The sequence below is a fragment of the Arvicanthis niloticus genome, chromosome 11, assembly GCF_011762505.2.
Source record: "Arvicanthis niloticus isolate mArvNil1 chromosome 11, mArvNil1.pat.X, whole genome shotgun sequence".
NCBI lineage: Eukaryota > Metazoa > Chordata > Mammalia > Rodentia > Muridae > Arvicanthis > Arvicanthis niloticus.
In genome coordinates this window covers 16,713,176-16,738,815 of record NC_047668.1, presented here as the reverse complement: position 1 = coordinate 16,738,815, position 25,640 = coordinate 16,713,176, and the positions used below count along the sequence as shown (strand labels likewise).

Below are 25,640 nucleotides of genomic sequence, written 5' to 3'. Positions count from 1 at the left end.
ATGCCTTTCAGAGGCAGAGGCAGGTGGATCTCTGTGAGTTCAAGGCCAGCCTGGTTTAAATAGTGAATTCCAGGTCAGCCAGAGCTACTTAGTGCCTGTTTTGAAAAACCACCCAACCTAAAAAAAAAAAAAAAACCCTCAACATAGTTTATAATTTAGTCAAGTTCAATTCAACTCAGATAAAACCCAACTAATGCTTTAAACCTAACTAGACAGTACTAATCAGCTTAGAAAATCATAATAGTACCCATTTACCTTAAACTCTGAGTCAATGATAATGGGACGATAATAATGACACCAGTACATGTTGCTAGGAGCACCTGCCTGACACCTACTTACACCTGAATGAAGTCAGAGGCAGCATGGCACTCTGTAGCAATCCTTTTACCAGAGCCAGACTGAGACTGGGAAGAGAACCCAGACAACAGGAACATTTTGCAATGGACAGTATTATACATTATTACATTGTCTCTTGGGGGAGAATGCAAAATAAGATACAGATGACTGCAAAGTTTGGGGTTCACAGAAACAGAAAAGGAGTGATCCCACACAGAACCTATGGCTACTGTGCTGAAAAGACAACGCAGGCCTTTGCTTCATCTTGGAAGGCAGAAAGGACATGGCTATCAGAGGCTGGCTTGCTCCTGGGTTATGGTCATCCTAGTGGCATGATCCCAGTGGCATCCTAGGACCAGCTGACCTTTGCTTGGTTCTGTTCAGTGTAGTAACCTGAAGACCTTTCTGGTCTTTGGAGTCAACAGAGGCCTCCCAAGACACAGTACATCACCTGATCACTGCCAATTCTTGATCGGGGCCAAGGAACATCGAGAAGGGCCTGCAGTGCATGCAAACAAGCTGTGATACTTTCCACGCTTGCGTCTGAGCGCAGGGAACACAGGAACTCGACACTGATTCCTGGGAGAGGCAAAAAGAAGATGCTTTTGAGATTCTTAGTTCAGACTGTTAGGAGTCTATTGTGATAAGAGGAATACACTGACTTAGCAAAAGACAGCATAACAATACAGTTTTAGATGCTTGTGTGTATGTCAGGGCTTACATTGTCCAGGCTGGCCTTGAACTTGTATTGGATTCTTTTTTGTTTGTTTGTTTTTTCAAGACAAGTTTCTCTATGTAGCCCTCAGTGTCTTGGAACTTAGTTTATAGGCCAGGGTGGCCTTGAACTGAGAGACCCACCTGCTGCCTTCCTGGTGCTGAAATGAAAGCTGAGCACCACCACTGCCTAGCTTCTTTTTTTTAAATTAAAAATAATTTTAGGGGGTAAAGAAGTGACTCGGTGGTTAGTGAGCACCCGCTGCTCTTCTAGAGGGCATGGGTTTGATTCCCAGCATCTACAAGTAGCTCACAAACGACTGTAGCTCCAGTTTCAGCGGATCTGACACCTGGCTTTTGTGGGCATGAGGCATGCCCTATATTGTGCTGGGAACTGAACTCAGGGCCTCTGGAAGAGCATCAACAGTTCTTAACCTTGGAGCTACCTCTCCAGCCTCCTGATTTTCTTAAAAAACAAAACAAAACAAAAAACCCCAAAACCAAAAAACCATTGGACATACATTCTTGAAACCTGCAACTATTGGAAACGCACTGAAAACAAGTCAGCATATTCATATGTATGTATGTGTGTGTATATATGTGTGTGTATACACACACACACACACACACACACACACACACACACACACACACATATAATTTTTTAAAAATATATACACAGAGAAATTTAGAACATCTACAGAGGCACACTCATCTTTCAAAAGCCGTGGCCTGGCTGGAGGGATGGCTCAGTGGTTAAGAGCATATATAACTCTTTCAGAGGATGGGAGTTCAGTTCCTAGCACCCAACTTTCTACAACTCCAGTTCCAGGGGACCCAAAGCCTTCTTCTGGTCTCAGTGGGCACCTACATATGTACATATGCAGACACATATATATACTCATAAATTAAAACTCTATGAAAAGCTGGATGTGGTGGCATCATCCTTCTGTAATCTCAGATTCACAGGGTAAGGCAGGAGTTGCAGGCCAGCCTGGCCTATATACTGAGATCCTATCTTAAAATAACCCCTTAAAATAACCACCAACCAAATGAAAATTTTGTAAAAAGGACTAAACTTCTCTTATAATTTCTGTAATTTGTTGACTTGATACTGAAGTCAACTTGTAAAAGCATTCTAGACTTAACATTTGTAATTTAAAAAATATACACAATACCCAGTTTTATAAATGCTGTCACTAACAACCAGCAAAGATTGAGGTGACAGTCACCAGGAGGGAGGCAGTGAGGCACAAGTCAAGAAGACCCCCTAGCACTGTAAGCTCTTTTGCTGACCTAAGATCAGATGGAACCTGTCAGTGTAGATATCCTCGGGGGACTTTACTGCAGCTCCAGAGGACGAAGAGCCCTGGCCCATGGAAGTTGGAGTTACAGGCCTTGAGAGATTGGCACCTCCTTCATCTGGGTCAGCAAAGCCTGTGCTGGTGAGCCACAGTGCCGCAGCATGGAGGATGAGGGCCCAGGAGTTGTGGTAATGCAGTGTTGCATTCTTGCTAGTCTCTGCTGTGTAGAAAGCACCACCTACAAAGGAGGAAACAGTCATAGGAACTACAGACGCCACCTTCCAGTGTGCGTTCTCTTCCGCTGGTACACGCTGAGCATCTGTCACCTTTCCCGCCAGTCCCGAGACCCCAAGGCGGGTACTGTCTGCTTTGCATCAGCACAGATGGGCTCTGCTGTCTTGGGTCTGACTCTGTGGACCTTCTCAGTCTGCTTTCTGTAACTCACCTTACTTTTCTCCACATTTCTGGACTTTTGTTCATGCTATTGTGCTGTTAGTTTTCTGTTACTAATGTTTGAATTCTCCTGGGAGTACGGCTGTTGTGTCATAAGGTTAATTTATATGTAACTATAAGAATTTGAAGGCTGAGTTAGGTATGGTGGTGTCTGTACTCCCTGTACTGTGGAGGGGGAAGATCAGGAGTTCAAAGCCAGTCAGCCTCAGCTATATAAGGAATCGAGGCCAGCTTGACCTGCAAGATACCATGTTACAGAAACAACAGAAAAACAGAGTGCTACAGTGCTTAGCCAGTGCTCATGAGTCTTAAGTTCAATTCTCAGCACCACACATGCATTCCCTCCCCCCCCCCAACACACAGACACAGACACAGACACAGACACAGACACACACACACACACACACACACACACACACACACACACGCAGACAAGAAAGAAGATTCAATGACTAAAAAGCACTTGTCAGGCTTAGGACTGGGTGTGGTAGCACACTCGTCTGTGATCCCAGGGTGAGAGGTCCCTAGAGAAATTCAGGCAGGGCAGCAAACCACGTGAGGACAGAAGAATGAAAACCCAGTGCAGACTGACTTCATCAACCGGGTCAGACTCTGAGGGACTGATGCCAGGTGGTTCAGTGTTGTCATACTTGTGTTTTGGGAAAACGTTTTCAGGTAACAAGCAAGTCCAATTCCATGTGCAAAATAAAGCTTAATGGGTGACTACATAGAAACTCTTTTTACAAAGTCCATGTGACCATGAGGGTAGGCTCTAAATCTGAAAGGCCTAGAATCTAGTGTAGCCTCTGAGCCATACATAGTCTAGCTAGAGGTCAGCAGGCCACAGAGTGCATGTGACACCTCCCCTAAGGATGGTTAATGGTCTATTGAGGGAAGAGTTTGGGATAATCATTCTGGGGAAGTTGGGTGAGGCCTGCCACCAGAGACACTAAAAAAGTCACCAGGTTGTTAACAAAATCTACTCCCAGCATTCTGTGTGGGACACACGCACACACGCATGTGCACGAGAACAGGACATGCACAGGGCAGGGATGATGACACAGATATTTTATGCACTCCAAGGCAGGAAGATAGAATTCCCAGTAACTTGTAGGTCAGCCTGCCTGGAGAGACCCTGGCTCAAATAAGTGGAGGGTGAGGAACAGACCCACTATGCCTGAGGTTGTACTCTACCCGACACATGTGCCATGGCATCTGCCCCTAGACAAACTCAGACAGACACACTCACAAGAGTAAAAAAAAAAAAAAAAAAAAAAAAAAAACGGAAAAAATAACTTGAAAGGCTAATCCCTTTTCTCATAGAAGTTTTATTTGTTTGTCTGTTTATTATTTGTACATATTTGGGGGGTGCATGCAGAGGTCAGGCCATTTTCAGAGATCAGTTCTCTCCATTTACTGTGAGACTCAGGGACTGAACTCAGGTAATGAAGCTGGGTGACAAGTCCTTTACCCATTATGCTATCTTGCAGGCCCTGAGGTTTAATTTGTGTATGTGTGACTCCTTAGGTACTATTCTCTTCAGTTTTTCCAGACAGGTTTTCTTCAGCCTGGAACTCACCATGTTGGCTAGGCCAGTCAGCTAGTGAGCCTCAGGGAAGCCACATCTCCACTGCTTGCGTAAGTGCTCACTACTGTGCCTGGCCTTTCCATGTGGGTTCTTAAAACCAAAGCCCCTGCTCAGCCCAGTTAGTAAGTTAACCATGAAATGCTCTAAAACAGTGTGCATGTGTTTAAAAGAAGTACCAACATATAAATTTACCCAGTTCCAAGACTGACATTAATATTTTGCTTTATTTTTTTTTTCAATCTCTTACCTAAGCATATCAGAGAACAACAAAGAGTCAGTTGGTAATAGCCAAGACATTTTGAAACACCACAAAGATGAAGAGTGGCTGCACCATCTGATACAAAGGTAGACTAGAAGTTGTAGTCGAAAATTAGAGCCCTACCTCTAGTACCTACAAAGTAAATTCTAGTTTCATTATTGTTCAAATTAACAGATAAAACTACAAAGATTATAGATATTTATGATCTTAAGTGAAAAACAATGTCAGGCAATACACAAAATGCAAGAGAGTGCTGTATTAATTAAACACACACATGTTAGAGAGTCTGAGAAAGAATGTATAAGACACATATCACAAAGGAACTCTATTGAAACCCATATATAAAGAATTAGGAAGCAGCGGGGAGCTGGCTTGAGGGAGCACCTGCTGGGCAAGTCAAAGGCTGAAGTCACAATCCTCAGACCTAACTGTCTGTGATCCCAGCACTCAGGAGGGGGCGGTGGGATTTCTAGCTGAGTGAGTGCTAGATTCAGTGAGAGAGCCCCTCCCCACTCCATCAAGTGAAAAGTGATCAAGGAAGAGAGACATCTGCTGTCAACTTCTGGCTTGGCCTCCACCCACACATTCATACATACTTACATGCAAACATGTACACAGATACATATGTATGACACACACATGTAGAAAAAGAGCAAATCCAAAACTGCTCAATGAAAAAAAAAAGGGGGGGGGGAGTGGGGCAATTAGTGAATAGTAGGAAAAGGACAAACATAAATTAGAAATCCCAGAAAAGTCAGGGTATTCACAAAAGAAGCAATATAAATGGCTATAAGTAGAGAAGCAAAGACTCTTAAATGAAAATCTAAAAATACTATTTTCTACTCTCTAGACTGGTAAAAAAAAATTAAATTAAAGAATAAATTAAGTTGGAAAGGTGAGAAGAGACAGACATGTTGGTAGGCACTTGGGCTATTGAAGCTACTCTGGACAGGCATTTGGCAATATCCTATCTGTGAGGACAGATGACTGTGACCTAGAGAATTAAAGAATTCTGGTCATCTACAGTAATAGTTAATTCTGGTTAATACAATAACTCTTAGCTGCTTATCCCAGGAATAAAGGTTGTTCTAGGGTAATATGTCTCATGAGCACCATGAACTACAGGTGAAATCATGGAATAGAAGTTCTGTCACTCTAGGAATTAACCTATTTTACCTCCTTACCTTCAACAGGAAGCTGGGAAGCAAATTCTGCAGGCAAAGTTAAGAGAGCAAAATCCTGAAGTGCAGCCAGCCAGAGCCTGCTTAGTGTGGCTAGGTCTGTGCAGACTAAATCAAGAAGACCAGCAGCCGAAGGGGACCCGCTTCTCATACTGTCTTCAGAATTAATAGTCGTCTTCAAGGTTTGCTTGTGATTTTTATGTCTTTGTACAGCAATTATGTAGACCTGTTAAAAGTTTGCAAGTAGAAGAAAAATCTTGTGTCTGATGAAATGATAGAATGTTTTATGCTTTCCTGAAGGCACAGGCTTGCCTTTGAGAACATCATCTTGACATGCACTATGGTATCAAGAAGGCACGTGGGGCTGGAGAGCCGGCTCTGTAGTTAAGGGCACGTGCTGCTCTCTCTCCCAGAGGAGCTGAGCGCAATTCCCAATACTCCCATTAGGTCGCTCAATACTGTCTATTACTCAAGTTGGGGTGGGCAAGTAAGTAGTGATCTCACTCCCTCCCTCTTCTGACATCTACCGTCACCTACAGATGCGTTGGCAGCATACATTCTAACACAGGTAACACACACAATTAATAGTGTTAAGAATTATTTGAAAAAAGAAGGCAAGTATGTATAAAAACATACAGATGGTAGAAAGGTTAGACTCTCTGTGGCAGGAAGGTTGGCTCAGCAAGTAAGAGCACTGGCTATTCTTGCAGAGGACCTGGGTTCAACTCTTAGAACCCATCTGGTGGCTTGCAACCATCTGTAACTCCAGTTCCAGGAGATTAAATACCTTATCCTGACTTTGATAGGTACCATGTACACATGTAATATACACATATACATGCTGGCAAAACATTCATACACATAAAATAATTAAATAAAAAAGTTTAGAAGAAATAGAACTGACCTCCCCTGAGATGTCTCAGAGCTAATACTGGTAACCATCCTGCCTCTGTGCCCTTCAGTAGCCTTGACAGCTACAGCAGCAGCACGCCAGGTTAACCTAATAATTCACCTCACCATCTGGCTGCAGACAGCCAGTTTGCAAATGAACTGAAAATATGCTTATTAAAATTAGCACTGAGCCACAATAAAAATGTTTACTGAAATAGATCAATGGACTAAAGACTGGTAAAGCAGTTACCACATACACGGCATATGTTATCTCTTACCTGTAACTCTAAAACCTAAAGACATTGACCTTGAAACAAAACGAATGAAATTCCTATGAAATATACATGTTGTGTGAAGCCAAAACAATAGGGAAACTAGACAAATTTAACTCACTTTCTCCATACAGCACAGTATGACTACTCAGATCCATTACTACAGATACGCTCCTGTGCTTGATTACAGGGTTTCTGTCATTGCCCCTGGCTTCTAGACAGATGCACAGAACACTCACTGTGTTACTCTCAATCCTAATTCTGAATTCTACACATATTTGGCTCCAGGGGTTTTAGACAGGGGCTATGGGCTTCCATTATGTAGAATATGTTGATCAGTGTGATCTGAGGAAAAACTAAGAGAAGGTAATGAGTTTAATGAGAAACAAGAAGATTCAAATTACAAATAGCACTGTGACTAGAAAGTTTTACAGGAAAATGTATTTTTACAATTTAAAATTCTTTAGAGAACTGAGAAAATCTGGGAGTGGGAGAGGTGGTGCTCTTCAGCAAAGAGCACAGCGGTTCTCCACTGCCAAATGGTCAGCCCTGAGAACACATACAGGTAGCATCATACAGACACAATAGGTTATATTTGGGGAACATATATGAATGTGCAAATATAGATGCACTCAAAAACAGATAATAAAAAAGACAGGCTATGAATTTGAAGCAGAGTGGGAAGGGGCAAAAGGGAAGATTTGAAGGAAAGGGACTGGAGAAAAGTTGTAATTATAATCTCAAAAATAAAAATAAAAAAGAAAAACAATAAAAATCCTATTTATTGTTATCATGTGTGCATGTATTGTATGTGCATGCATGATATCCGAGCACACACGCACGCTCTCAAGGTCAGTGGGCAACTCTGTCAGGATGATTCTCTCCTATGCCTTCTCATGGGTTTCAGAGATTGAATCAAGTGACCAAGTTTGTAAAATAAGCACCTCTACCCACTGACCCATCTCATGATTCTTCGTTTTCTTCCTTCCTTCTCTTCATTCTTTCTAGGAAAGAATGTTAAACATATTCAAGTAGAATTCATGAGGTGGCTCAGCAGTTAAGGGTTCTTGCTGCTAAGTCTGAAGACCTGGGTTAGGTTCTAGGGACTCACCTGGTAGATAACAGGGAACCTACTCCTGCAAGTTGTCCTCTGACCTCTGACCTCCATATGTATGCTATGGTGTGTAAGTGTGTGTACAAGCATTCTATGGTGTGTAAGTGTGTGCACAAGCACACCCACTCTCAAACACAGGCACATTAAATAAATTTAACTTTAAAAAGTTATAAATCAAAGTACAGACAAGCAGACGTACAAGTACAGACAAGCAGACGTCCACATCTTCAGTCACCAGGAGTCTATTTTCACTGCCTACTCCTGCTTGGCCTTTAGACTTGTTTGGTCAATGTTAACTAATATTTAAATAAATCTCATTTGAAATTCTTTAGTTAACATGGTGACAGAGCTGGTGGCCTCAGCATTTGAGAGGTAGAAGAGGAGAATCACAATTTCATTGCCAGCCTCAGCTACATGGGAGGACTTTGCCTCAAAAAAAAATATTTAGGTCAGGGTGTACCTCAGTGTTATAGGTCTTACCTAACACGCCCAAAGATCTGGGTTCAAACCCAGGCAAACACATATAGACTTACAAAAATTCCTCGCCCGCCAACAGGACTTACTGTCATTTCTACTGTACATCCTTCAGTGTTTACAGTGTGCACCAGCTGCCATGATCCCCACTGTCCATGAAAGAGCACTAACCTCTGCCCAGGCTTTCAGCACAGCTAAGATCTCCATGGTGGAGGCACTTTCATTGTAGAGCTGGCTGAGAGCTTCTTTTCCAGCCTGTATCTTCGTTAGTGATGAGACAAGCAGCTGATGAACTCTGCGGAGGTCACTCAGGTCACTAACAACTCCGCTGGCTATCCAAGCACTGCAAACCTGGTTTTGAGAAGACCAAAGGTTAGATTTAGAAATTCTGTATTTCTTGTTTTGAGCTTAGCAGAGCCCACTCAAATCTTAGGAATCTAGCCACAGAAATAATTTTTTAAACAAGATTTATTTATTTTTTACTTTATGAGCACTGGTGTTTTGCCTGCATGTATATCTGTATGATGGCTTTGGATCCCCTGGAACTGGAGTTATAGACAATTGTGAGCTGCCATCTGGGTGCTGGAAATTGAACCCATGTCCTCTAGAAGGGCAGCCAATACTCTTAACAGCTCTCCAGTCCTGGAATAACTTTTTTTTTTTAAACCAAGAAAATTAATACAATGTAGCAGGAAAAGAATCAAAAGCCAGGACTTCATAAATGAACCAGGACTAAGGCTGAAGCAGGCTGAACACTGCTCTTTATTGTATAAGATGAAGAGTGTGAGACAGCAACATGTGTCCATAGTCATAAAACTGTATTTTAATCTTGAGTATCTCATCTCATTATTTAAAACTAAGACACTGGGTGGTTAACTAATGTGACTTAGTTAAAAGACAAAGACTTAACATCACAAATCCCAATGAGGAGCTGGGCGGTGGTGGCGCACGCCTTTAATCCCAGCACTTGGGAGGCAGAGGCAGGCGGATTTCTGAGTTCGAGGCCAGCCTGGTCTACAGAGTGAGTTCCAGGACAGCCAGGGCTACACAGAGAAACCCTGTCTCAAAAAACAAAACAAACAAACAAACAAAAAAAACCAAACCAAACCAAACCAAACCAAACCAAAAAAAAAAAAAATTCCAATGAGGCTGGGTGCACGCCTTTAGTCCCAGCACTCAGAGGCAGAGGCAGGTGGATTTGGATTTTGTGATGCCACTCTTGTCTACATAGAGTTCCAAGTCAGACAGACCCAGTTTCAAAAGAAAACACTCCAAGAAACAAGGAAGATTTTATTTTTATATTTTGCAGTTCTGGGGACTGACCCAGAATTTCACCTATGCCAGGCAAGTGTTCTTCTACTGAGTTACACTCCCAGACTGTAAGGAAGATTATGCTCCTTCTAATAACAGCTGAATTTTATTTAAAAAACAAAGCAAGCCAGGCAGTGGTGGCTCATGCCTCTAGTCCTAGCATGGGGGAAGCAGAAGTTAGGCACATCTCTGTGAGTTCAAAGCCTGCCTGGCCTACAGAGCAAGTTCCAGGCCAGCCAAGGCGACACAGAGAAAACCTGTCTTGAGAAAACAAAACACAAAAAACCAAAACGAACCACAAAGCAAAGCAAGAAAAATAAAACAGCAGTAATATTTTGCAATGCCAGGCCAACACCAGTGGTCTATGTCTCTGTCCCAACAGCAGGGAGGCAGAAGCAGGAGGCGTAGGAGTTTTAGGACAGATTTGGTTAGTTTAAGGCCAACCAGGGCTACAACAGGCCCAGTACCTAAAAAACAAAGGGGAAGCTGGATGTGGCAGTATATGCTCTCAGAGACATGTACAACATACTTAACTGTGCTCTCTCAACACACAGTTTTTAGTTATGAGTCTGGTAATTCATAATGCTGCAGGTATAGGAAAACAGGTATTTGCATACATTGTCAATGTGAGTTTTATGGGTCAAATTCCTCTAACAGACCCTTTACCTACCAACTTAGAGGAATTTATCCTATAGACATGCCTACATTCAGTGAAAGGACCTATGCAGGGTGATGGCTCACTGTGGCAGGACTTTTATTATATTTTATTTTTTGGTTTTTTCAGGACAGGGTTTTAGCCCTGGCTGTCCTAGAATTTAATCTGTTGGACAGGATGGCCTCAAACTCACAGAGATCCACCTGCCTCTGCCTCCTGAATGCTGGGATCAAAGGCTTGTGCCACAACACCCAGCTGTGGCAGTATCTGTAATAGGAACTGAACCCTGACAAGTCCATCAATATAAAACTGTCCCAGTAACTAGAATCCATATTCTCACAAACTGGGACCCCATGCAGTTATGGGCAAGAAGTAGGGCAGTTTCCCAAATATCAAAAGGAAAGGAAGAGGTTGAGATGACTCTGAGACTACAAGCTTAGCATGTAGCCCAGGCTGGCCTTGGACTCATGGCAAGCTTCAAGCCTGTCTCCCCGTGCTTGGCTTCTAAAGTCATGTGTTCAGCTCTGACTTTGTACCCACATACCTGACATGCTTTGGCAGTGATGTCAGGTGGCGTCTCTGAAGTGAAGGCTGGTCTAAGAGCAGCTCCAACCTGACAAGGAATTACACAGTATGCTGAACATCAATTTAATATTATTTGGAAATCATTCATTAAGACCAGGCTTCAGGGGCACTGCTATGTCTCTCTGTCTGGTCTTTTTAAAGGTAATGGCAGTACACTGTGCCTTGGGGAAAGTATCCCTCCTCAACTCTCAGTCTGTGTACTTGCTGCAGAGCTAGCTGTAACTGGCTCCAGGGAACCACACCAGGACACTAAAATCTCTCAAGAATTTTGCTGCAGAAGGGCTGTTTCTCTGCAAGGACATGAGTATGGAAAGAATCATCTTGTTACCACTTAGACAAGTGGGGTTGTTCAGAGTAGAGTCAGTATGGGGGACAATGAGTCCCATTTTTTTTTTTTTTTTTTTGCCTATACTGTGTTTCTTGCACCTGCAGCTCTAAGAAGGCAGAAACATAAGAGCTCGGCCCTTCTGGGTTGAGTTACAGTGGCTGCTCCAATGCATCAACCCTTTCCTTTGGCTATGTTCCATGCATATGCTGGCTTTGTTTGCTGGGAAGAAGTGATGGAGCTGGCCAACCAACTAAAGAACTGTTGTAGAGGTTTTCCTTGTTTGTAGCCATCAACAGACTGCCTGTCACTCAACAGACAGTTACAGGATTAACTTTCATCCCTGGACTGCAGTGACAAAGATCATAAATCCAGGACAAAACCTGGCCCTTTCTTAAATCTAGAAAAACCACCGAAGGAGGCTTCATGTAGCACTCTAATCTAGAAATAATAAAGAGAAAACATGTATGTAGTCTGGTTATTAACTTACTGAGTAGCTTACTCAGAGTGTAAAAGATTCTCCTACTAAAGACTTCCTGTAAGTTAAAAAGGTTTTAAATATGAAAATCAACCCTTAAGAATATAAGCTCCTGTTTTAAGTACACCAGTTTGCTTTTACTTGAAGCTTTATAACATGCTAGCTATTGGATTTGTTCTTTATGTATTTCTGGGCACCAATGGTAAAGGCTTGCATTAGAAGAGTCTTTATGCACTAAAATGTGATATGACAGTTTCATAGATTTAATCAGTGTTGTTTATTAACACCAGAAAAGTTCTAACAGAAAATGCTTACATTGGCTTGATATTGTTCCAGAATCACATGACCTGGAAACTCTGGCTCTGCAATATCTGCAAATTGTCGAATAACAACTAAGAGTGTGTCAAGGCCAGAGAGACGGAGCTGGTCACTGTGGTCTGTGGCAGCCATAAAAGCCATGCGGATTAAGTCAGCAAGATGGAGCACCAAAAAATCACCTAGAAGATGAAAAACAATGTTTCATCATGAAAAAGAACAGGCTGAAACTAAAATCTACATTATGCGATAATGTTGTCTCATTCCATAGCTTAGGTTCTCCAGACTGTTCCGTTTCATCCTGTGTTAAATAGACTTTCAGGCTAAATTCAATGCACGCTCAAATATACACAAAACCATCCGAAACCAAAAAATTATATACAGCTATTCAATAGCCCAGAGCAGAATTAACATTAAGAAAGAGTGGTAGCAGTTTCCTCAATAAACACTTTGTCCAGATTGTCTGATAAAAGCACATTGATTGTACTTAGCAGAGCTTGGAATGTGATGAACTTGGCGGTAATTTATTCTCTTTATGTCAAGTTAGTGCCAAACAGAAATATAAAAAATATCTCTAGCTACAGAAATTAAAAAAAAAAAAAAAGGTAATTCCTTTCATTCCTGAAACATACTCTTGCTATAAAAATTCTGAAAAGAAGCAAACAAAAAAAATCATTTAAAAGTGGTCCAGTAGTGTTTCCGGAAATTGGTGTTTACCTAGAAAACATGAGACAAGCTCAGAGTTGGAGTCCACAGAAAAAACTACCACATCTTAGTAAAAGCCAACTACAGTCTTCGTTTCTAGTATGGGAGTCAGGGAGCCCTAGTGAATGGCACATTGATTTTGTGTTGTTAGCATCTAAAACAATACTCATTCCAAACATACTCCAAAAGAAAATGCTTGCTTGAAAACTACTAAATGCAATATGCATTCAGACTGGCAATACCAATATTTTGATTTAAAAAATTAAGTTTACTAATGTGCGTGTGTGCATGTATGCATCATGCATACGTGTACCGCAGTGCATGCAACCACCAGGAGTTGGTTCTTCCCTTCTCCCAGAGGTTCCAGGGATTAAGCTCATACATTTTATTTATGTTAACACAACACGACGGTGTCCTGAGCACACTGCAGGAGCCTGTCATCTAGAATAAGGCCTGTCACTGCTATGCTTTATTCTGAAAGGAAATCCAGAGCGACAGTGCTCTACTTTTATCATCTGGTCTTGCCACTTACTTCTTGAATCATGTTTTTTCATTTCTTGTGCTAAAGCAATGTCAAAATGAGCGCCATTTGCATTTTCACACTGGTTAATTATTCTGCAGACACAGTCAGCAGCAAAGACTCTGGTGGCCCATCGAGGATTACTGAAAGGGTGTGGTCTGTCATCACCTCTGGTCAAAACCGAGGCATCATCACCTCTATCGCCTTCTTCCTCCTGCATTGTATCCACGCAAGTTACAGCTGTAAAATCTTTATCAAGGGAAAACATGAAATTATAATTAGCAGGAGGACACCACTATTAAAAGAACACAAAACAAACACAAATCCAAATGCAAACTAGAATTACTATTAGTCAATCATACACCTTTATGATAACCTAAAATAATTAGGTCTCATAAACACTGGTAACAATGTCAGTTGTTAAGCTGATCTCCACATATGTGCTGTTACATGTATAACCCCCATAATCATGCATACACACACATTAGTAATAAGGATGATAAAACCACCACATACTGTGATAATTATCAATCCCTTGCATGAAAAATGGCTGTACTTAATAAAATTCAAAATCATAATAATGAGGCTATGAATGGATTTAAGGTTCTCTCTCAAACCTACTGAAATAGTCAGATCACAGACACATGTGTGCACACACAGACACACACATACACACTTTTAAAAAATATTTTTGTTAGGACATTCACTGCTATTATTGTAGTCTCAAGGTTATGCTTCTAGCACCAATTAAGGAACTGACTCATTATTAACTTTTTCTTTTGAGCCAGGGTCAGTTTTGAACTCTTAGAGATCTACCTGCCTCTGTCTGCAGAGTGCAGGGATTAAAGACACAAATCATTACACCCAAATCTGGTAACTTGTTAGCTGCTAACCTTAAAAACTAAATGAAACTAATGCTACAAAACAAACCAAACTTTTTTTTTTTTTTTTTTTTTTTTTTTTTTTGAGACAGGGTTTCTCTGTGTAGCCCTGGCTATCCTGGAACTTGCTCTGTAGACAAGGCTGGCCTCAAACTCAGATATCTGCCTGCCTCTGATTCTCAAGTGCAGGGATTAAAGGTGTGTACAACTATGTCTGGAGTAAGACACTATCTTTAAGAGAGAGAGAGAGAGAGAGAGAGAGAGAGAGAGAGAGAGAGAGAGAGAGAGAGAGAGACACTACAGAAAGACATTTTCTCATTAAGAAAGGATAAAACCAAACTGCAGAGTATTAATAAAAAAACAACAAACAATGGCAGAATAGATCAGACCTGCAGGATCAGAAGTCAAAGGAGAAGACAGGGTCTAGAGCAACCCTGAGGACAGGACTCATGGTCCCCTGTGGCACATGTCAGAACCACAGAGAAGGAAGGATGCTGCAGTGAACATGGCAGCACCAAGTGCAGTCTGCTCAAGCCACAGCCCTGGGAGCTGACCTTCCAGTCCCACTGTGCTGGCAGTTTGCTCCCTCACTATTATTCGCACCTGTGAGTCCCCATGGTTTAACCTCTACCATTACATGTATGTGGGGAAAGAGGAACCCTTGTCCACTGTTGGTACAAACGCTATGGAAATTAGCATGTAGGTGTCTTAAGAAGCTAGAAGACAACCAGCAAATGGCCCAGCTATTCCACTCCTAGGCACAGACACCCAAGGACTCCGTGCTCAGATGTCCTGGCTCATCGTGTTCTCTGCTGCTCTGTCAGCCCAGCTGCTCATTAGCTGATGAATGAATGGGCGAGAAAGCATGGACACATACACACAACGGGGTTCTACTCAGCTGGAGAGAAAAATCAGCATGATGAAATCGGCGGGAGGACAGACAGAGCTGGAAACATACTGAGTTGACAGAGGCCCGGACAAATGGTTCCTAGTTTCAAAGTTTGAGAGCTGTATGTTTAATTTGGAATGTCTGCAGCAGCTAGAAACCCAGAAGGGGCCCATGAGAGGGTCATATGAAAATAGAGGTGGAAAATATTAGGGATAAAAAAAGTTGAAGTAGGTATAGTAAATACGTATCAGGGTGAATGATCTTTTTGATATGTTAATGAGTTGTGTGTTTGTGTGTGTAAAGGAGTCTGAATGAAGGTACTCTGCTTATGTATTAGATGATACTGTTCCCAGAAGCCATGGGCTACCGAATGAAAATCCAGTGCCGGGTATGGGATTCAGGATCCCTCTCTATGAGTCCTGGTTAAGGAGGTGCCAGAGGCAAAAAAAGAGATAGAAAGTAAAGAAAAAAAGAAAATACAGCTGAGTCAGGAACCTCAAGGGGCATGGCTGTAAAACCAAAGAGGAGCGTGGCGGCGCACACCTACGATCCCAGCCTTAGGGCATGGAGGCAGAAGGAACAACAACAACAAACATTAAGAGAAAGGAAAAATCAGTCTAATTATGTACACATTGAAAAAATATTTTGAGATAGAGTTACATGCGGCCCAGGTTGGCAGTGAATCTTTTATGTAGCTAAGGATGGTCTTGATCTTCTAATCCTGTTCTACAGGATTTTAGGTGGCTTTTCTTCTTTTTCTGGGGATTGAATTTAGGGCCTCTCATGTGTTAAACAAGTGTTCTATCACTGAATTATATTAGATCCCCAGCCAGAAAAAGTATGTGCTCTTTTTCTTTGAAAGTAGACATCCTTACATCTCTTCAGTTGTAGACAGCAGAGGGTATGAGGACCAGCCACTAAGAAGTCAATGCAGAAGAAACTGAACAAAACCTAGAGGGATTTCAAAGTACTTTTTCCTTTAACACATTTCACCTACCAGAGACCACTGTTAACTAAATTAGAAGGTACTGAAACTCTGTCAAAGTATGCAGACTTTAAAGCTAAACACCACTGTAAGTCTTGAATATGTGTCTTCAAGAGAAAATAACAATGCTTTTCAATACTATTTAATTCTTTAACTTTTGAATTTTTTTTTTTTTTTTAAATTGAGGCAGTGTCTCTCATGTATCCAAGGCTGGCCTCGAACATGCTATGTAGCTAAGGATAACACTGAATTTCTGATCTTGTTGCCTCATTTTTTTCCAAGTGCTGAAACTATAGGCATGTGCCATCATGCCAGTTTGTGTTTTGAGGTAGTCTTATATAGCCCAGGTTGGTCTCAAACTCACTATGTAGTTGAGACTTCAGAGTGGCTTGAGTTCCAGAGCTTTCTGTCAGTATCTCCATGGGCTGAGGTCACAGGTATGCACCCCACATTGGGCATCTGTGATGCTATTCTTGGTTGTAAACCGGACTACATCTGGAATTACCTAAAGCCCAAATGGAAGGCACCCCTGTGGGGTATTTCTGCTTTATTTGAAATATATAGATCCATTTCCAATCTGGAAGGAGGAAGACACATCTTTAACTCAGATCTAATCTGGCCATGTCTTCTGCAGAAAGCCTGTATAAGGACACGGAAGAAGGAAGCTTTTGCTCTTTGCCTGCCTGCTCTTGCCTTGGTAGCAAGTCCTTTCTTTCACTGGCATGAGAGCCTACTTCTTTGGGATTCTGCCATACACTGAAGACCAGCTGAGACATCCAGCCTTGAAGTACTCATTCATACACAGTCATTGCTGGATGAGCTGGACCACAAACTGTCCATCATTCTAGTAAATCCTCTCTTCAGATATACATATATAGAGATTCATTATCTAAATTCCATTACTGTAGAATACCCTGATTAATACAATATCTGGCACCATTTGAAATTAACATTATCAACTGTGGAAAGAACAGATGCTCAAAAGTCTCAACTATGGGGAAAAGGAGGAGGAAGAGGAGGCACGGTCAGGTGGATCTCTGCGTTTGAGGCCAGCCTGCTTTACAAGGTCAGTTTCAAGTGTGGTGGTACACTTCCTTAATTCAGCACTTGGGAGACAAAAACCAGGCAGCAGTTTGCTGCGAGACCAGCCTACATAGTGAGACTTTGTCTCAAAACAAACAATCAAACAAACAAAGCCAGAGGCTGGAGAGAAGGCTTAGCACTTATGAGTGCACACGATTCTTGAAGATCCAAGTTTGGTTGCCAGCACTCATAGGGTAGCTCACTACCACCTGCAACCCCATCCATAGGAGATCCAATGCCCTCTTCTGGACTTTGAGAGCACTGTTCTCATGTGTGCATAACTCTCACACAGTCACACATACACACAAAAGAATACATTTTTTTTTTTTTCAAAATTGTTACAGAAAAAATATTTAAGACAAGAAAAAAAACAACATAATCATTACACTTATGTTGTGCAAATTCAAGAGAATTCTAGTAAGATACAGAAGTAGAATCTTCATTTGAAAAAAGCAATGACCACACAATAGTTAAGGTAAACAGAGACAAGAATGAGTTGTTGGTGAGCCATCTCCTACTAGGTTTGTTTCTTTTGGTTTTGCTGTTGTACCTGGCCGTTCCCAGCACTTACCAGCGGATGCAGCAAGCACATCTTTACAAAGCTTTAGCCAAAGGGAGAGCTTCTCTACTGCCATAGACGTCAGCATATGATGTAACGTCTCTCTGATATCCCGGCACAAGCTTTCGTCTGTCTCTCTATCCAGTAAGGCTAGCAGCGCCCCTTCAAGGCCCACTTCTCTGAGGTTAGCATCTGAGGAGAAGAAAATAGGACGCTCTAAGTCACAGAAAACAGCTGCCATGTGCGAAGCACTCACATTCAGAGGTTTTAAAACACCACATATCAGTGTGCTTTAAAGATTAGCTGAGATACTGTGCTTAATCTACTGAAGTTGATATTAATTCACAGCTGACCTCTGGGATTATTTATGATCTTACATAGAATCCTTTAAAAAAAAAAAAAGAAACATTATTAACTCTCTTAAGAGTTAATGACATCAGGCTATCCAGATGTTTCAGTGTAAAGATCTTGTTAAACTTGATCCCTGGAACCCACGTGATAGAAGTGAGATGACTAGAAGACTCCTCTGACCTCCATATGTGAGCAAACCCACACACAAGAAATAAATGCAATGAAAATTTAAAAAGTTGTTAATGTCACCTTAAGTTAGGTAAATATTATCCAAGTAATGTTCAATACAGCAACGTGAGTGTGTGTGTGTGTGTGTGTGTGTGTGAGTGTATGTGTGAGTGTGTGTGTGTGTGTGTATGTGTGTGTATGTGTGTGTGTGTGTGTGAGTGTGTGTATGTGTGTATGTATGTGTGAGTGTGTGTGAGTGTGTGTGTGAGTGTGTGTGTGTGTGTGTGTGTGTGAGTGTGTGTGTGTGTGTGTGTGTGTGTGTGTGTATAAATTTAAAAAAATCCTCTTATTTATTAGGATTCCTTTCCTTGGTCTAAAGTTAAATTCAAATAAATAAACACGATAACTTTCCTTACTCTAGTGTAAGGGCTCTGATCTGTTGGTGACAGATGCCACTGAAGAGTGAATCCAGGGTTACCCTTGGTTACCGTTTGAACTTGTAATCTTCCTGCCTCAGTGTCCCAAGCAGGTCAATTACAGGGCCTGCATCACCAAACCAAGTTAAGGATCTAAATAGGTTTTAAAATCCTATCTAATTAATTAATGTGTGCGTGTACATGCATGCACACACATCCCAAGGCGCCTGTGTGAAGGTCAAATGACAACTTGTGTGTCCCAGGAACTGAACTCAGGTCATCTAGCTTAGCAGCAAGCAACTCTACCTAATGAGCTGACTTGCTTGACCCTTAATTTTTTTTTTTTTTAACAAATTAAACAGAAAACAACTTAAACAGAACTAGTGACTGGTGAATAGGGTTTAGTCTCTGAGCTAACATATGTCACTCACTATACGATATCCCAAGTTCCAGTAATAAAGCAAACGAGTGCTGAGCCTGAGCCCTCTGAAATACCAAGTGCTCTAAACTGCCAGCCATCTCCCCGGCACCAAGCGTTACACATCTTAAAAGCAGTAAGACACTGAGACATCCACTATAATTTTACTCACATAGCTAATTTAGTATTTTAGTTTTTCTTGACTAATAGGCATTTTTAAAAATAATCAAAATATTGAAAGAGAAATGAAGATGCTGGAATGAGGACGGGTCAAAGGTTAAGGGTACTTGCTGCTCCTGCCGAGGACTCTGGAAATCGGTTGCCAGCACTCACTGAGGCTCACAAAAGCCTATGAATTCCTGTTCCAGGGGATCTGATGACCTCTCGAACATGCATGCATGTAAAATAAAATATAGCAACTACAACTTTTAAAAAAGAGAATTGAGATAATAGTAAAATATTATTACTGGAGTGTCAAATTTTTCCCCCTTCCTTTCTCCCTCTTGCTCCAGGCCCCACTCGCTCTGGTCCAAAGTACAGTGTAGCTGTCTTCAGACACCCATATGAGGGCATCAGATCTCATTACATATAATTGTGAGCCACCATGTGGTTACTGGGATTTGAACTCATGACCTCCAGAAGAGCAGTCAGTGCTCTTAACTGCTGAGCCATCTCTCCAGCTCCAGAGTGTCAAGTTTTTAAAAAAACGATACTGCCTCTTGGCCTTTTAGATCAGATTAAGTGCAAAAAATTTAAAAAGAATAAGTAGGCCCATCACTGTCAGTAACACAGGAAGGGTACTTTCATGACTGTTAATGTCTTCTAGAAAATAATTTGACAATATCTATTAAAATCATAAGTGTACAATATTTTTATTTATTCCTTTAATAGATTATGTTCTGCATGAGTTTACTGTACTATATCGAGTGTAAAAGACAAGAGGCCAAAACAGGGAGTCAGATTCCCTAGAACTGGAGTTACAGATGGCAGTGAGTCGTCATGTGGCTGCTGAATCTAGTCCTCCCCCAAGAACAGATAGTACTCTTAACCTCTGAGCCACCTCTGTAGCCCCCACAATTTTTAAAGCGAAAACTGGTAGGATGTGTTAAATCATAATCTTTTTTTTTTTTTTTTTTTTTTTTTTTTGGTTTTTCGAGACAGGGTTTCTCTGTGTAGTCCTGTCTGTCCTGGAACTCACTCTGTAGACCAGGCTGGCCTCGAACTCAGAAATCCGCCTGCCTCTGCCTCCCAAGTGCTGGGATTAAAGGTGTGCGCCACCACCGCCCGGCTAAATCATAATCTTTATGTGGTAAATGCACATGTGCAGACACTGTGCTGTGACCACAGCACAGCCCAGTCCCTGCATCTGCAAACTGCCCTCCTAACTAGTTCCTCTTCTACTTCTCTACGAGCATGGGCATGCATGCATGACTTAACACTTCTATTGTTGTCCTAGATAGGGTTTCTCTGTGTTCTATAATTAGTTCTGTAGACCAGGCTGGCCTTGAACTCACAGAGATCTGCCTGCCTTTGCCTCCCCAGTCAGTGCTGGGATTAAAAGTGTTTGCCACCACTGCCTGGCATGACTCAACATTTCTTTTCTTTTCTTTTCTTTTCTTTTCTTTTCTTTTCTTTTCTTTTCTTTTCTTTCCTCCCTCCCTCCCTCCCTCCCTCCCTCTCTCTCTCTTTCTTTCTTTCTATTTAAAGATTTGTTTATTTTGTTTATTTAATTTATATGAGTACATTATAGCTGTCTTCAGACACACCAGAAGAGGGCATCAGATCCCATTACAGATGGTTGTGAGCCACCATGTGGTTGCTGGGAGTTGAACTCAGGACCTCTGGAAGAGCAGTCAGTGCTCTTAACCTCTGAGCCATCTTTCCAGCCCATGACTCAACTTTTCTAAGAACATGTTTACACCTCTAAAATCTAAAACAATAGATACAAATAAATTTGATTGTATATTAAAAACTAAAATGTTCCTTTTGGGAAAAGGTATGACATTATAAGATTATTGTATCAACATAGTCATGTCAAGTAACTTAAGGCAGCAGTTTTTTTCAAATGTAGTATTTTTACTTTTTAAGAATTAAAAAGGATGGTAGTCAGCTGACATTCATCCTAAAGCCAGGTTCAGAACTAAATGTTTCAGTTAGGATAGATGACAGAGGTGCTGGTTAGTCAACAAAATGATGGACTGGGTATTAGGACTATCTTGTACCTCACTGGTACAAATTGGCATAATTATGCTCTAATTGTATTTTGAGAGAAAAGTTTCATTTTAACAGGAAGGGTGATGTGTAGGAGGAGCTAAGGTAGGAGGAGTACTGAGAGCAAGAAAAGGAGTAAGAAGAGGAGAAGAAGGATAGGAGAAGCTAGGTGATGAAAGAGAGAAAGAGGGGGGAGACAGGGAGGCAGATATTCATGTATCTCCACCAGTCAAAGATAGTTGTTATATCTAGGTCGGTCAGTGGGTTACACCTCTGATTGAACAATTCCAAACTTATAACGCTTATGATTAACGTTATTTAAAAAAAATGTATAAATGCAAAAAGGAAAAGGGGGCATGTGATAGGGGTTTTCTAAGGGGGGTGGGGGGGAATGGGGAAAGGGGATGGCATCTGAAGTGTAAATAAAATATCTAATAAAAAAATACATTAAAAAAAAAAAAGAATTTCATAATGCTTGTCCTAGTTGGGGTTACTATTGCTGTGATGAAGCGACTTGCAGAGGAAAGGCTTTGTGTGGCTTACATCATAGTTCATCATCAAAGGAAGTCAGGACAGGAACTCAAACAGGGTAGGATCCTGGAGGCAGGAGCTGATGCAGAGGCCATGGAAGGTGCTGCTCACTGGCTTGCTACTCATGGCTTGCTCAGTCTGATTTCTCATGGCACCCAGGATCACCAGCCCAGGGGCAGCCCCACCCACAATGGGCAATGCTGTTTCCCATCAACCACTAAGTAAGAAAATGTTCTATAGGTTTGTTTACAACCTGATCTTACAGAGATGACTTTAGCTTGTGTCAGGCTGACATAAAACTAGACAACATACATGCATACAATGATTTTGATCTTATTCATCTTCCCACTCTTCCTCCTAATTCCTTCCAGATCCACCTTCACCCAGCAGAGAAGTTTTAATGTACTAATAAAATAATAATGTACTAATAAAATAAAATCGTTCCTCAACAGGAATGATTTTTACAGTGAAACGCATTATGGATCTGAAAGCTTTAATCTGTGAAGCTTTGCCAAAGTTGTGACATACTAAAAGATAATATTTTAGAAATTATGTACACATATGTACATGATACCATTATTATTGGTAGTTAAAATTATATTAAGTTTGAGTTACTTTCATTAGTTTTAAAATAAAGGGATAAGGGTCAGAAATGTGGCTCAGAGACAGAGTACTGGCATAGCATGCCTGAGGCTCTGGGTTCATTTCTTAACACTGTAAAAGGCAAAATAAAAGAAAAATGGATACATACTTCAATTTTACTGGGGCTATAGAGATGGCTCTGTACTTAAAATGTTAATCAAAGGCTTTATAAGTTTGGTAATGCTCAATCAGAGGTGTAACCCACTACCCAACCTAGATATATCAACTATCTTTAACTGGTGGAGATATGTGAACATCTGCCTCCCTGTCTCCCCCCCCCTTCTCTCTCTTATCACCTAGCTTCTCCTCTCCTTCTCCTCCTCTCCTTACTCCTTCTCTTCCTCTCAGTACTCCTCCCACCTTAGCTCCTCCTACATATCACCCTTCCTGTTAAAATGAAACTTTTCTCTCAAAATACAATTAGAGCATAATTATGCCAATTTGTACCAGTGAGGTACAAGATAGTCCTAATACCCAGTCCATCATTTTGTTGACTAACCAGAACCTCTGTCATCTCTCCTAACTAAAACACTTAGTTCTGAACCTGGCTTTTTCCTTGGCTTTAGAATGAATGTCAGCTGAAAACCATCCACTCAAATTTTTTCTCTCAAGGTAAATAGCCAGGATTGACTATGAGACTATAAGTTTTCAACCCCGTCAGAAATCCAGAATGACTGAGTTAACTATAATTGTGAGAAGCACTGCTCTTCTAGAGGGACCTGGGTTTGTTCCCAACCACTTATAATCCCGCCTCCAAGGAACCTGACGTCCTCTTTTGAACTCCTCAGACACCTACACTCATACGTGCAAATACCTAAACACAGACACACATCTGTAAGCATAATTTAAAAAAGCTACAAATTTTAGTAAGCAATGTTGAACTCTGCTCTACAATGGAGAAAGGACAAGAAAATCCTTTAACATGTAGCAAGATTGATGCCCATTTTATTAAAATGTTATTTTGATGGAAGGCAAGCATGTATGAAAAATCATTTTAGGATTAAATCTAATTTCTTTAAACATTTGTCTGTTTAGTGGTGTTTGGACACTGCACATGTATGGCAGCCATAGGACAACGTGTGGAGCCAGGCTCTGCTTCCACTGGACTGCTTCTGAGGATCAGACGTGGGACAGCAGGCTTCATGGCATGCACCTTTCTCCGTTCAGACATCTTGCTGTCATGAACAAACCTTGATGTAAGGCAGGATCCTTGAAGAGCTTTCAGTAAAGGGGTTGTAAAGCCAGTTCATGGGAACACATTGTGCTAGGCTTTGAGTCCCAGACTTGGCGTTCAGATCTGGGGTGAGAACTAATAGGTATTTCTGACAAGCTCTCACATGAGGTGCACATCACTGGATAGCCTCCACCTGAGAATCATTGCTGTCACCAGGCAAAATGGTAACTGCTAGGATTACTTTTGCATTAACCATGACACATCATTTAAAAACCCATGTATACATGGAAATCTGTAATACTGAAGAGAAGAATCACCTGCAGCAGGGTCCCTGCCATCCCTGGCCAGCATGACAGCATGCTCTGAAACTTCAGCTGCTTCTCTCTGAACCAGCTGCCGCAAACAAGCCAGAACTGCTCTTCTCAGCAACAGGTAGGGGCTGCAAAGATTCACCTGAAAGATGAGATTTGGGGAATGAATCTAAGGTTCTTGGTGGCACTCAGTAAGACCAATACATACTCTTGGTGTATCAGTCTAGATTAACTGGACTGTCTCCTGACTCTCAGTAGCTCATTAATAGGCTGGATACAAGTTATCAAATATAGTAAAACTTCTTTAACTGTTTTAGAATGCACTTACAATTGCAACTAGAAACAGCTTAAAGAATAATACACAGACTAAATTATGTGCTATTTGTATACATTATTTGAGCAAAAGCTTTGACAAAGCTAGAAGACAAAGAATTTGGGTAGCAGCTTTGAGATAAGACTCACATATGTATTCACACATTTGTGCTTCTGGTTCTCTATGAAATGACTACAACTGTGGCAATGTAGGCCAAACAGTGCACGGGTTCAGCGGGACCTATAGAGTCAGACAGTGTGTGAGTCCTCCTCCATCTGTCACTCACTGGCTGTGTGACCCTGGTCAAGTCATTTAACCTCTCTGGATCTTAGCTTCCACAGAACTACTGTGAAGTTAACTGGAACTGGAGTTAACAGATAGTTGTGAGCTGCCATGTGGATGTTGGAATTGAACCCAGGTCCTCTGGAAGGGCAGCCAGTGACACCAAGGCATCTCTCCAGCTCCTCAAAAAAAACTTTAGCAACACTAAAGAGCAACAACTTTTACATACATGTCTTCATACATGTAACATATATCTATATCTATATCTATATCTATCTATCTATCTATCTATATGATACATGTAAATCACAGTGAGTCTGGCAGCAGCTTTATCTACAGCAAATGATAAGCTTGGCAATGTACTTCAAATGATCAATTACAAGTCAGAAGTTTCTGGATACAGATTTCTTAATTTCTTTCTGAGTGAGGATTTTGCTATGTAGTCTAGGCTATCCTTAAACTCATGATAATCCTCCTGTTTCAGCCTTCTGATTACACGATTACATGTACTACTATGCTCTGATCCTAGATACAAATTCTTACTTAATGATCCCTTAAGTAATATAAAATTTATTTTTCCTTTAATTAGTTTAGAAAAGACCAATTTGGTATGGCCTATAATAATTTATATGCTTTTTGGGGAAGTGGGAGGATTGAACGCAAAGCGTTATATGTATTCTCTATGGAGCTTCACCCTAGTGCACTATGTACTGTCACAGTGATTTTCAAGTTAAACTTGAGAAACAGCATAGCTATTATGATAGAGTTCTGATGATTTGGTGTACATGGAAAAAGCAGGACTGAAACGGGTGGTGGCAGGTACTGTCCACTGTGTAAGAAACGCATGCAAAACAGGCCAGGTTCTCAATTTATCAGTCAAAGATATTAGGTAAGAGGTCATCAGTGAAACGCAGGCGTGGAATTAGCTTTGTAAGTATGTTTTATT

At 41.2% G+C, this 25,640-nt stretch overlaps 1 protein-coding gene across 9 annotated transcripts in view; it reads right to left on the bottom strand.

The window, feature by feature from the left end:
• The window catches only part of Heatr5a (HEAT repeat containing 5A), a 97,211-nt gene that overhangs the window by 13,389 nt on the left and 58,182 nt on the right, over positions 1-25,640 (bottom strand). For all 9 annotated transcript variants that reach the window (XM_076941886.1, XM_076941883.1, XM_076941888.1 and 6 more), the window contains 9 exons: positions 24,106-24,241; positions 17,890-18,069; positions 13,493-13,729; positions 12,256-12,437; positions 11,097-11,165; positions 8,758-8,937; positions 5,839-6,061; positions 2,347-2,592; positions 788-915 (listed from right to left, as the gene is read on the bottom strand). In XM_076941886.1, coding sequence (XP_076798001.1) covers positions 788-915; positions 2,347-2,592; positions 5,839-6,061; positions 8,758-8,937; positions 11,097-11,165; positions 12,256-12,437; positions 13,493-13,729; positions 17,890-18,069; positions 24,106-24,241 — 1,581 coding nt within the window. The remainder of the gene's footprint in view (positions 1-787; positions 916-2,346; positions 2,593-5,838; positions 6,062-8,757; positions 8,938-11,096; positions 11,166-12,255; positions 12,438-13,492; positions 13,730-17,889; positions 18,070-24,105; positions 24,242-25,640) is intronic.